General features: G+C 47.0%; 1 protein-coding gene across 8 annotated transcripts in view; it reads left to right on the forward strand.

Moving 5' to 3' along the window:
- Positions 1-12,098, forward strand: part of SRGAP3 (SLIT-ROBO Rho GTPase activating protein 3) — a 245,807-nt gene that overhangs the window by 188,090 nt on the left and 45,619 nt on the right. For all 8 annotated transcript variants that reach the window (XM_043886248.1, XM_043886249.1, XM_043886250.1 and 5 more), the window contains exons 10-11: positions 4,077-4,161; positions 11,007-11,034. In XM_043886248.1, coding sequence (XP_043742183.1) covers positions 4,077-4,161; positions 11,007-11,034 — 113 coding nt within the window. The remainder of the gene's footprint in view (positions 1-4,076; positions 4,162-11,006; positions 11,035-12,098) is intronic.

Consider the following 12,098-nt stretch of genomic DNA (forward strand, 5'->3'; position numbering starts at 1 on the left):
CTACAGTTCCTCCAACATGCTTTTCAGAATAAGTTGTCTGCCTTGGCTTTGTGAAGTGCAGAAAGTGAGCTCACCAGTGGGTAGCATCAGCCTTGATCTTGGATTGACAGTTATTGCAACTTTCCTGTTCTAGAAAAAACACAGAGAGGGTTGTGCTCAGTAGGGTGAGAAAAGGGCTCACAGAGCCGGAGGCACATCCCAAGTAACAACCCCCAAGTTAGGTGTATGGTTGTCATGTCAAGTTGTGTCAAATTTGGGCCTGGACTCTGCAAACAACGCCCTGGGTGATCTTTGCAAATAGCTGGTGAGTTGCCAGCCCTTCATGTAAAATCCCAGATTACTTATATTCCATTTGGCCAGGGAGAAACAGGGATGAGAGGAATCGGGGCTTTGGTTCAATGGGTGTTTAGTGAATATGCAATGTTGGGCTGGAGAGGATCTTCCATCTGACACTGGATCCTATTCCACCCTGTTCCTGCCCCAGAGTCATGCAGATTGTGCTTGAACAGCCCCAGATTAAAAGCTCCCTCCCTCCCCAAACAACTGTTTTGTTTGGCTTGTGGCTGGCTATGGACATTATAATGTTTTCCCGTATCTCTGTTATCTTCAAAAAGCTTCCTCATGAGGATTTCTGGTCATTGATCTTAATTCTGTTCTCTGGGGCAACCCAGAGAGAAGCTAATTCTACTTGACAGTCTGGCAAGGTTGCAAGGAGCTGGGCTTTTATTTCTGCAGGCTAAACACATCTACTTGTTTCAATCTGGCCTCTTAAGCTTTTGTTTTGAGTGGCCTCAGCATCCTAGCGACTCTTTCCTGACTATGTTCTGTTAGCACTTCTAAAAAGAGACTCCCAGCAATGGAGTGACCAGCACAAAACAGGGCTAAACTTTCACCTCCTTCCACATTAGGGGCTATGCTTCTCTTTTCATACATCCTAAGATTACATTCTATTGTTTTTTTTTAAAGCTAGTATCAGTTAAATCTCTATTCACAGCATACCGCCATTAAACCATCCTCCTATGGAATGTGTAGGTGATGTCTTAGGTAGGTCTTATGTTTATTACCAGTTTGATTTCCTCTTGATGGATTCAGCTCATGGCTCCAACTGTCATGAGCCTTATCTGGTTGCTCATCACAGATGCTGTCTCTTCAGACCTTGTGTCTAGAGATTCAGTAAGTGTGGCTTCTGTACCTTAAAGTTTATTAGTTAAAACAAACAAACAAGAAATGAATTGCTATGCCAAGGCCAAGGCCAAAGACAGAGTTGTTCAAAACATGCCACTAGGCTGATATTGATCCATTAATTAGCAGTTTTAGATTGTGGTCATTTAACCAGTGACAAACCCACCCAGTTTTAACATCCAACTCTATTTCTTGCTCATCAAATATCTGTTGAAAGCCAGTGGTTGATGCATACTCCATTTCATTGATCAATTTTGTTGCTTTCAAGAAAGAAAGCACGTGTAAATCTACGGCTGATTCATATCAGTGTATGACAAAACCCACTGAAATGTTGTGAAGTAATTAGCCGCCAACTAATAAAAAAAAAAATAATGGAAAAAAAAAAAAAAGAAGAAAAAGAAAGAAAGCAAAGCGAGACTTAGTGAATGAGTCCATGCCAATTTCGGGGGTTCACCACTTCCACTGGGGGCACACTGTGTTTGTAAAGAATTTATGGGTTACAAAGATAAGGGAGGAAAATGGATGGGCATTAAGTCACTTTGGCAGCAGAATCAAAGATGGGAATTCAGCCTGCTTGAAATGAAAAGACAGCATCCATTATGGGGGTCATGGATGTTGTACTTTGATTTAAATATTCAAGTTATCAACCTGAGTGGTTAGTGCACCTCATGATTTGATGTTGTGACATTATTTAGGTATTTTTAAGGACGTAACACTCCTTTTAAAGCAAACATCAATATGAATTGATGGTAATTTTTTCTTTACACACGAAGCCTAGGTGAAGCATAGAAGCAGTAGCCAGGGGCCCAGAACCCCAGGTTGTAATTTACACTAACCAGTGAGTCACCCGCCAAAGCACGAGTTACAGGTTTGGGAATAGAGCTTCATCTGCTTGGGGCACTGAGGCAGGATGGAGAGAACACCTACTTAACCTCAGCTCTGGCTTTCGTGGTGAATTCTTGAACATAGGATAAAATCAGAGGGTGATATCACTGGAAGCATCCAAAGAGAGAGCCTCTCGGTGAATAACTATCAAACGGAAGTGTGTTTTTGAATTATGTAAGAAACTTCTTGAAAACGCAAGTTTCCAGACTGCCAGCCTCCCTGAAGTGGCGCCCTGGAAATGTGAGGACACCTGGGCCTCTGTGGTGTCCTCCTAGGGTTAGACTCACAGGAATCTGCCGGTGGACGCTCTCCCCAGCTGGTGCCTGCACCACACTGGGAGAAGCACCATGAGTCTCCTCATTTTACCCTGAGGAAGGCATGAGGCCCAGAAATGTTCAGAAATTTGATCAAGGTCACACACTGAGTGGTCTCTACTCTAAGCAGTTTCTCCCTCTGTGTAGAATGAGAATAGTGATGCTTCTGTCATTTATCATCTGAGATTACAGTAAGGACCAAATATACCTGTTTGAAAACCATCTACAGGTACAACAGGGATGACTTAACAACCACAAGACAAGGCCCTAGGAGCTAAGAAAGACCAAGGCCAAGAATAAAGAATGCCCAACCTCCAGAAACCTGCCGGGGGGGTGGGGTGGGGGCAGCAGGGTTCAGCGAGCTCAGTCTTCTCTGGGCGCATGTGGGCCTTCGCCCCACACCTGTCTTCTGCAGGTAGAGTGACGCTCCGTATGTCCTGAACTGCCGAGGCTCACCTCTCTGCTCCTCTGCGCTCCATCTGAGCCTCCTGGCTGAGGCATAGAATGGATTTTTGGTGAGAAACTAGCTGGCAGATTTGGGGCAATCACATCCATCCCCGTGCCTTCCCCCTCAGGGCCTTGGTCATTGCATTCCCCTCTGCTGAGAACCCCCTCCCTCCTGTGCGCCCACGTGGCCCCTTCCTCACCTCCTTCAGGCTGGGGCTGAAATGGCAGCTTTGCAGTGAGGTCTGCTCCTACTCCCAGATCCTCATTCCTGTCTTGTTTCCATCCCTAGCGTTCACCACCATTGACCTATTGTATATTTTACTTACATTTTTGTTAGCTCATTGTCTTTCTCCTATTCTGCTGTGTCAGTGCCGCCAGGTCAGGGGTTCAGCTGAATTTCTCAGCACCTACTACATGTCAGGCACAGCTATAAGCACCAGGGATCCAGAAGGGAACTGGTGTGGACCACGCGTGCAGTGCCTCTTGGCCCAGCAGAGAGGGCTCCCAGCCTGTGATTGGGTGACATGGGGCAAGGGGGGCCAAGGGAAGCTGGTACCTGTGTGGAGGCGTGACTGAGGCCGTGCTGAACTGGGGGCAGGTAAATGTGTTTCTGTTGTGGGTGCCTTGTTCCCTGGACTGCACCCGGGTGCACTGTGTTTGGCCAGGCCCCTGGACCGGAGGCAGCCTGGATCCCGGGAACTCTGGGCAAATCACTTCTTGTGTGAGCCTCACCTTTCTCATCTGTAAAAAGAAGAAAATCTTATCCCCCAAGTGCAGTTTGGGTTAGTTTAATAGGAACGTCTCCAGAGGCCTGCAGTGCCCTTCCTCCTTCAGTTCTCAGCCAGATTAAAGAAGACGTCCTGAGGCTCCTCTCTGACGGATCCGATAACACGCTCTTGCCTTGGCTGCACGCCCTTGGCCCAGAAGCACAGAGGAACTTTGATCGCTGAAAAAGCCCTCGGCCCCAGCTCCTGCCGTCCTCACGTGACAATAGCCCCTTTTACTTTGCCCATCTCCCACCTCCTCCAGCTTTCTTTGTGTTCCGAAACTGACCTGAAATGTTTCATAGGACTGGACAGCCACGTTAGGCAGAGGGGGGGACCTGCTGGAACTGATGCAGAGACCCTCCCCCCTCCACCCATGCCCGGGGCCTTGAGGGTGGCTTCCCACCCCGAGGTCTGTTACAGAGGCAGAGATGGCAGGACCTGGCCCTGCAGTCTGTAATGTCCTTGTGCCTGTGTCTTACAGAAATTTAAAGAGTATGTGAACGGCAGTAACCTCATCACTAAGCTGCAAGCCAAGCACGACTTACTCAAGCAGACTTTGGGCGAAGGTGAGTTGAGCGGTGGAGGCGGGCACTAGAGGGTCCTCCCCCCTAGGTCTCAAAGTGGCCTCTTGAGCTGTTACAGATGGAGGTCCCAGGCACTTGGTAGAATGAGGCTTGGGACTGGGGCCACCTACTGGAACAAGCCGGCTGGGGAGACAACCTGGTACAGATGCTGAGAGGGGGTCTAGTTTGGCTGCAGAAACTATGGGGCAAACACAAGTCTGAGTTTAAGTTGTGGGGAAGGGTCCCAGAAAAAGTGATAATGGGTCCCCAATAGGTAAAGGGTGGGATCCAGGGCATAGGGCTCTGCACTGATGCTTTCTTAGCAGATTCTATTTGCCAGGAATACTAGTGGAATGCCTGGCCAGGATTCTAGGTCCAAGAAGAATTCACATATGTAAGGCAGAGTTTGGTCCTTGAGGGACCTGGGGACTAGACTTAAAACTCTCGAAAAGTTTCCAACGATGGTTGGAATAAAATCCCATCTGCTTCCGTGGCACATGAGACCTGAAATCATTTGACCTCCACGTGCTACCCTAACCTCATCTAGTTCTCCTCCACTCTCCTACTGTACTCCAGCTGCAGTGAACTCCCTCCTGTGTTTCAGAGCTCATCCAACTTATTCCTGCCTCAGGGCCTTTGCATCTGCTGTCTGAAATGCCCCCCTACCCCATATCTTTGTGTGGATGGCTCCTTATCCTTCAGCTGTCAGCACAGATATCACTTCCTCAGTGAGACTCTGCTGTCCCAGCCTCAGGGAATTACCACCTCTGTCCCAACACTCTGTTTGATTTTCTTCATCTCAGTGGCCATCATGTGAATTCAACCTCTTTATCATCCGTTCACCTGCTTATTGTCATTGATCACACCTCCACACCCAATAGCATTATACCTTCAGCCAGAGTAGGAACTTCCTTGCTTGTTTTGTCCACGGCTTTGTCTGTAGTACCTAGGACAGTGCCTGGCTCATAGTAGGCAATCAATTAACAGTCACTGAATGAATGTTGAATGGAAAGATCACCAGAACATGAACTAGAAACCATCCAAGATCAAGGATGTTTCAACTGACAAAAAAGGCACACCCTAAGAATTGAAAATTATATTTTATTCAGTGGAAAAAACTGAGGCCTTAAGCCGAGGGTGCAGTATCTTAGATAACTCTGAGAGACTGTTCCATAGAGACAAAGTGAGGAACCAGGATATTTAGGAATTTTTGCAACAAAGACGAGGTAGTCAGAACACCAAAAGATTGCTGTTAATCGAAGAAAACGTGACATCTCAATTTAAGGAATTGGGGCTCTTCTATGTATGGGAAGGTGCAAGAGTCTGGGCTCCCTGAAATCATTCCGTTGATATGTACCTCAGCTCTCTGGGGCCAGCATCCTGTTTTGTCTTCCTGGTTTCCCCGGGGTGCACCATTGCAGGGAGCCAGGGCTGGCGGCTGCCGTGTCTGAGGATTCAGTGGTGGACGTAGTGTTTCCATCCTGAGTTCCCTCGGGGCTGTCCGTCACGGTTGGCTGTAGTGGCTGATGGGTGCAACGTCCTCACTGATATGGTAGGTGGTATTTTTAGTGCACAGGTGGTTTAGAGCAAGTCCTGGTGGCCCTGGGGCTTGGTATGAGGCTTAACTTTGAGCAGAGGAACTGACCTGGGGCTTCTGAAGCTGTTAGGCCACACTGGGAATAGCCTTATGTTCTGTTTGGAGAGGTCTGTTGGCTGAAGGATGTGCTCGACTGACAGGAAAGAAAACACGGGGTCTGGGAAATACGGGACCAGTATCAGAGAGGCGAAAAGACTTCCCAAGGTGTCAATGCCACTGGATCCTGAGATGACAGCTTGGAGCAGTTTAGAGATGTCCCAGGAGTCTTCTGGGGAACGAGTGTGACAGGACAAGAGCTGTGCTGGGCTGTGGGGCTGGTGGTCACTGCTGCGGGTGTTTGCCATCCGCACTGCATCCTCGCCCTTCGCTGGCTTGCTCTCTTCTCCCCCTGGGTGCACATTCTAGTGGCTGTGCCTGGGTCACGCAAGTCCTGTTCACTCAGCAGCTCTCCACGGGGCTGCCAGGCTCTGCAGGTGCTTGGCATGTGTGAGCCCCATGCCTTAAAGGAACCGGTGAGAAATGAAACCATTTCCAACCCCAAGACATTTACAGTCTAGCTGGGAGACAACTCATGAGTTCATTAAAAAATTAAATGGTGATAACATTATCACACAGAAATTCTGAATAAACTGCCAGGTGAACAATGCAGGCTCTGAGGACTGTGAGTTCCCGGAGGGAGGTTTTACCGTGGGCCCAAAAGAACAGGAAAAGCTTCTAGGAAGATGAATAACTAGGGCTCTAAGGAATAGCCAGGACTTTGAAACTAACACCAGTGGAATTTTTTTCAATCAACTTTATTGACATATAATGGAAATACCATAAGATGCACCCATTTTATGTGTAGACATCAGGGTTGACAAACACATACACCCAGGTATAACCAGCACTCAAAAGCTCCAGCCCCAAAGAGACAACCCAAAAGTTCTCTTGTGCCTCTTTGCAGTCAACCCTCACGCCCCCCCCACCCCCCATCCTCCACTTGAAGCCACCACTGATCTGATTTCTGTCGCCATAGACTAGATTTGTGTGCTATAGCTGGTGACAGCTGGGTATCTTTTGGGGATGATGGAAACATTCTGTTTCTTGATTTGGGTGGAGGTTAGACATGGGTGTTTACATTTGACAGAACTCATTGATTGAGGGGAGGAGTGGGGAAGAATGAGCTTTTTCTTCATTCCCTGCCCCCCACCCCCCGCAACCTTTATATTCTGCTCATCCTGACATTTCAATATTGGACCAGGAGAATGGGGCCATGGGGGACTGTGGCTAACACAGAGGGAACCAAACCAGTGAGAATGGAGGGAAAGGGAAGAGACACAAAGTCCTGAGGGCAGCTTGGATGAGTGTATGATGGAGCAGCTTTCACAGCTTGCAGGATCGGTTTTTCTGGTCATGGGACTGGGTGCTGAGGGGTGTTTCTCATGAGCCATTTAACAGAAGGCAGGTCCACGTGAGTTGCTGACTACTTGTGTTTTCGAAGTCAGACACCCTAGATTTAGAAAACAAGATGTTCTTTTAAAAAATAAGATCCCAGTTGAGAAAGTGCTTCTCTCGAGCTTCCCTGTGAGTGCTATCAGATGCAAGCTTTTATTCCTGCTCCTGCCTGAGTGGCCTTAATGAGATATTAATAATAATTGGTTTTGGTTGGTGTGACTCTTGACCCATTTGGTCTTCCAAGTGTGTTTAGCCTTCAGCTGCGTCTTGCTCTGAGATATATGAGTCCTTCTGAGTTTTGAGCTGAAGAACAACAAAAAACAGGAAATGCAACTTCAGAAGTGCAATGGCAGCTAAAAAAGAGCCATCTAGAAGAATTTCCATAGTCCTTTTTCTTGCAAGCCAGCAGTGAGCAAAGTCCACTGTGCTGCTTTTGATATCTGGCACAGGTCTTGTTAGACTGGTCAGTTCTGGGGAAGTTTTTTCTTATTTTGACAAACTTTTTATTTTAGAGTAGTTTTATATGTAATGTTGCAAAGACAGTACAGTTTCCATATATTCTACATCCAACTTCCCGTATTATTAACATCTTCATTTAACATGAGTATGGTATATTTGTCACAATTAATATATGCTGATAAATTATTATTAACTAAAGTTAATAAATTACTGAATTACTGAAAAAACTGAAGCTGAGACCAAATCTTCAGTCTTTTTTGTATCTCCCCCTGCACAATAAAGATACATGTGGATTCTTAGGGCATTGAGGGAGAGGGACGAATTTGCACTGACTTAGTTTGATAAAGCTCAGAACCTTCTAATTTACTCCTCTGAGAGTCGTCAGATGAGTCCTCCCTACCTGGACGTGTTAACTCTTCCACTCAGTAGAAAGTTCTTGTGAGAGTGGGGCTAGAGAGTGACACCTGCATCAGTGGCCTTTTCCTCTCATCTGAGAGCTGTCTCGTATTGGGAGGAATAATCTGGTTGTTTGAAAACAGGTGAGAAATATGGGGCCAAGTGAAATATCTTGGCTAAAAAAGATACAAGGTTTTTATTTTTAAAAAAGGAAATGAAATATCATGTCTAGTGCCTCAGTCTCTCTCAAGTACTCTTTTGACAGCATGCCTCAGAGAAACCACAAGCTGGAGGAAACTCTAGGTCTTTCGGGTCACCCTCACTTAGAGGCTAATTTTTGAACATAACTGACCCCAGGAATATAAGTCAAAATGCTTCTAGGTGCCCTGTAAATTGGCATTCCTTGTTACAAATGTCACTGCCACATCTTGGAAACAAGAACGCACACCCTTATGTGCCTTTGGCTGTTGCTACGTCATTTTATTGGCTAGAGAATTCTTAGTTTATCATCTCTGAGCCTTAGATTTCTGACCTTTTATATTGCTCTGGGTAATCAGTAAGCTCCAGGGTTTACACCTAAGATACAGTGGTTTTTCAATTTACTGTAGCCGCTCAAGGGTACATGGTGTGTTGTCTATAAAAAGGAGTGAGACATAACCTTTTCAGGCCGAGATTTAATGTCCATTACAGAGCAAAATGTCCACCAGGACCAGACAGTCTGACCTTCTAGAAAATGACTGAGCCACCAACAATAAAGAATATTTTCACAATCCCAAGAGTCTCAGATGGTAAAGGGCAGAGCATTTTTGATTTCTGTTAGAAGTTGAAACACCATTTTTCAAAAGATGTTAGTAAAGGGGTTCCTGAGAGCTAGAATGTGAGTCAAAGCTGAAGGAGAATCGATTCCATTTGTTGCCAGAGCAAAGTCTGTCTTGAGTGTGTTCTGACATTCCACTTCCAGGACCCAGACCCTTTGATTCCTGCCTATTCCTTTCTTCCCTCCTAGCCCGTATTTGTCCATTCATCTGTCCATCCACCCATCAAAAGCGCAGACTCTGTGCTTGGCTAGGACTGGGGGTACAGTATATATAAGACAGACAAGGTTCCTGCCCTCCTGGGGAAGAGAGACCTCAAACAGGAAACAAACCATTAAGTAAAGAATTGTAACTGTGCTAAGTGTCCTTGAGTAGAAAATTTGGGCTGAGATAGAGAATAGTTGTGTATGGGGTTGAGGAGCATGGGGCACCTGCTTTAATGTGGGTGATCAGAGAGGTCTCCAAGGGGAGGGACATTTAAGCTGAAGGGCAGAAATCAAAAATGCTCTGCCCTTTACCATCTGAGACTCTTGGGATTGTGAAAATATTCTTTATTGTTGGTGGCTCAGTCATTTTCTAGAAGGTCAGACTGTCTGGTCCTGAAGGGTGGGAATGTGTCTGCCACATGAAAAACTGGGGAAAGGGTGATGAGGCAGAGGGAACAGCCTATGGGAAGGCAGGAAGGGATGAGGTGAGGTTGAACAAAGAGAAGAGCACTGTGCCTGGACCACAGTGAGTACATAGAGGAGTGGGCCAGTCCAAGAAGAGGTGGAGCCGGAGCCTCTTCCTAGGTCCCCTCTGTCAGTCAGAGTTGCACAGTTAACTACATCCCTAAGGGAAATGACATGTTTTATAGCCAACCCAGGCCACTGGCTGACCCTTTCCTAGGTGGGTTGCCATCAGCTCTCACTGGGGGTCTTAGGTCTACGTGAAAATGTGACTCAAATTGATGTCTGGCAGGAATTTGCCTCAGACCCCAGATACACAGTCAAACTGAGTAGAGCAAATTTTCTTGTTTTACCCCACTTTTCTCCTTTTCTGCTTTGGCTTCAGTTCAACCAGCTGCAGTAACTCTTGTAACTGCTTGTGGCTTTGGTCAGGAACTAAGGAATTGTGTGCTGATTTGCTCCAAGTTTTATTTTCAGACTTCTTTCACTGTCTTCCTCCCCTCATTTTCCTCCCCAGCTCCATTCAACATTGTTTTCCATACAGAAGCATAAATACTCAGTTCTTTCTTCTATAAAGTCTCTTCATGTGAATACTGAATGCGATTCTAGAATCTAGAGCAATGCAGTTCAATATGGTGGCCGCGAGTCACTTATGACTATTGAACACTTGAATTGTGGCTAGCCTGAATTGAAATGTGCAAAATGAGCATCAGAGTTCAAAGAGTTAGTACTATACACATATGTTTATATGTGTGTATATAACTGTAATGGGCTTCGCAGGTGCCACTAGTGGTAACCCGCCTGCCAATGCAGGAGACATAAGAGACTCAGGTTCGATCCCTGGGTTGGGACGATCCCCTGGAGGAGGGCGTGGCAACACACTCCAGTATTCTTGCCTGGAGAATCCCCATGGACAGAGAAATATAGTGGGCTACAGTCCATAGGATAGCACAGAGTCGGACACAACTGAAGCGACTTAGCACACACGCCTGCATATACCTATAACATCTTATTAATTTTTTATATTGACACATGTTGAAATAACATTAAAATTAATCTCATCTATTTCTCTTTAAGTTTTGTAATGTGGCTACTAGAAATTGTGGCTTGCATTTTATTTCCATGGGACAGTGCTGACTTAGAGGTTCTCTACTGCATCACAAAAAAGAATGAATTACTCAATCATGCTATGGATGAACCTCAAAAGCCTTGTTATGTGAACAATAAAAAATAAAATATATGTGAACATGGCCCTACAAATAGGAGGCACGGAGGACTTAATAAGACTCAGTTCTTCCCAGTAGACCATACCTTAGGCATAATTAGATTTCCCATTACATAAATAATTAAGTTCAAGTGTGAGTTGTTTCATGTTTTTAGAAAAAGATGAATGTGCACCGGTCAAAAGTAAAATAAACAAACAAGCAAAAATGAAAACAAAACCAACAATTAAACATTAATGTACACTTTTCTTTCCAGGAGAGAGAGCGGAATGCGGTACAACCAGGTAAGAGCTGGGGATCCTGTTTCCTGCACCTGCCGCCCGAGGTGGGGAGTGGGAGGAGGCAGGAGGCGCAGGAAGGGCGGGGAGGGTGGGACTCGGTGCTGGAGCTTGGAGCAGCAGTTTTAGGGAACAGCGCCTCACCAGTGTCCCCACGGGGGTGTGACTGTGCTGAGAGGGGAGGCAAAGGCCTTTGGCTGCTCTGCTCATTCCAGCTTTAGACTGTGACAGGGAGGGAGCCTTTCAGAGCTGCTCTGGGAGGTGGGTGTCGTCCCTGGCGGCGCTATCCATCAGGTGGGAGGAAGGGACCGTAATATATATTGCAGAGTGGTTGAGGGCAACCAGAAGCCAGAGTTTATCAGGTTGCTGTCCACCTGTCTCCCCATCCGTTCTATGGCTGCCGAGCAAACTGCCGAGGAGGGTGGGGGCGAGGGTGCGGGGCGGGGCGGAGTAAGCCGGGGTCCGGGTTTGCCATTGCTCTGGATTTGGCCGGAATCCAGCACCAGCACCACGGGCACACGCATGCGCATATTCACACTAGCGCGCACAGCCCCCGCTGCTGCAGGCCCTGGCTTCCGACTTCACCGCCCTGGGATGGACTGGTGGCGGAGCCCCTTGCTCGAGAAGTAACAGTGGACAGCTTCGCTTTCTCCAGCTCGCTCACCATTACCCTCTGCGCTTTCCCCTGAGCAGACCAGAGCCAGTGAACACTTTCACTCAGCAGCGGATAGCTGAGGGTCTGACTTCAGGACTGGACCTTTCCTTTACCTGCAGAGAATTTAGGTCCCTAAGCAGCCCCATCGCTGCCTGGGTACCTTAGAGCCCATCCGTTTCCCCGTCCCCAGCAATGCCTGTCCCACCGCCCAACATGAATTTAGTGGTGGCCTCAAGACCTGCACTTTTCCATCATGTGACCACTGAGGTCTAATTTTTGCCTCATTCTGGGCCCAGTGACCCAGTGACATCCTTTCCCCACAAGTTCCTCCCAGTGGCTCAGAATCCTGGAAAGCTGTCCTATTTGGCAACAAGAAGGATGAACCAACTCCCTCCTCATCTGGAATGGAGTTGGC

This window comes from Cervus elaphus, chromosome 24, assembly GCF_910594005.1.
Source record: "Cervus elaphus chromosome 24, mCerEla1.1, whole genome shotgun sequence".
NCBI classification, from domain to species: Eukaryota; Metazoa; Chordata; class Mammalia; order Artiodactyla; family Cervidae; genus Cervus; species Cervus elaphus.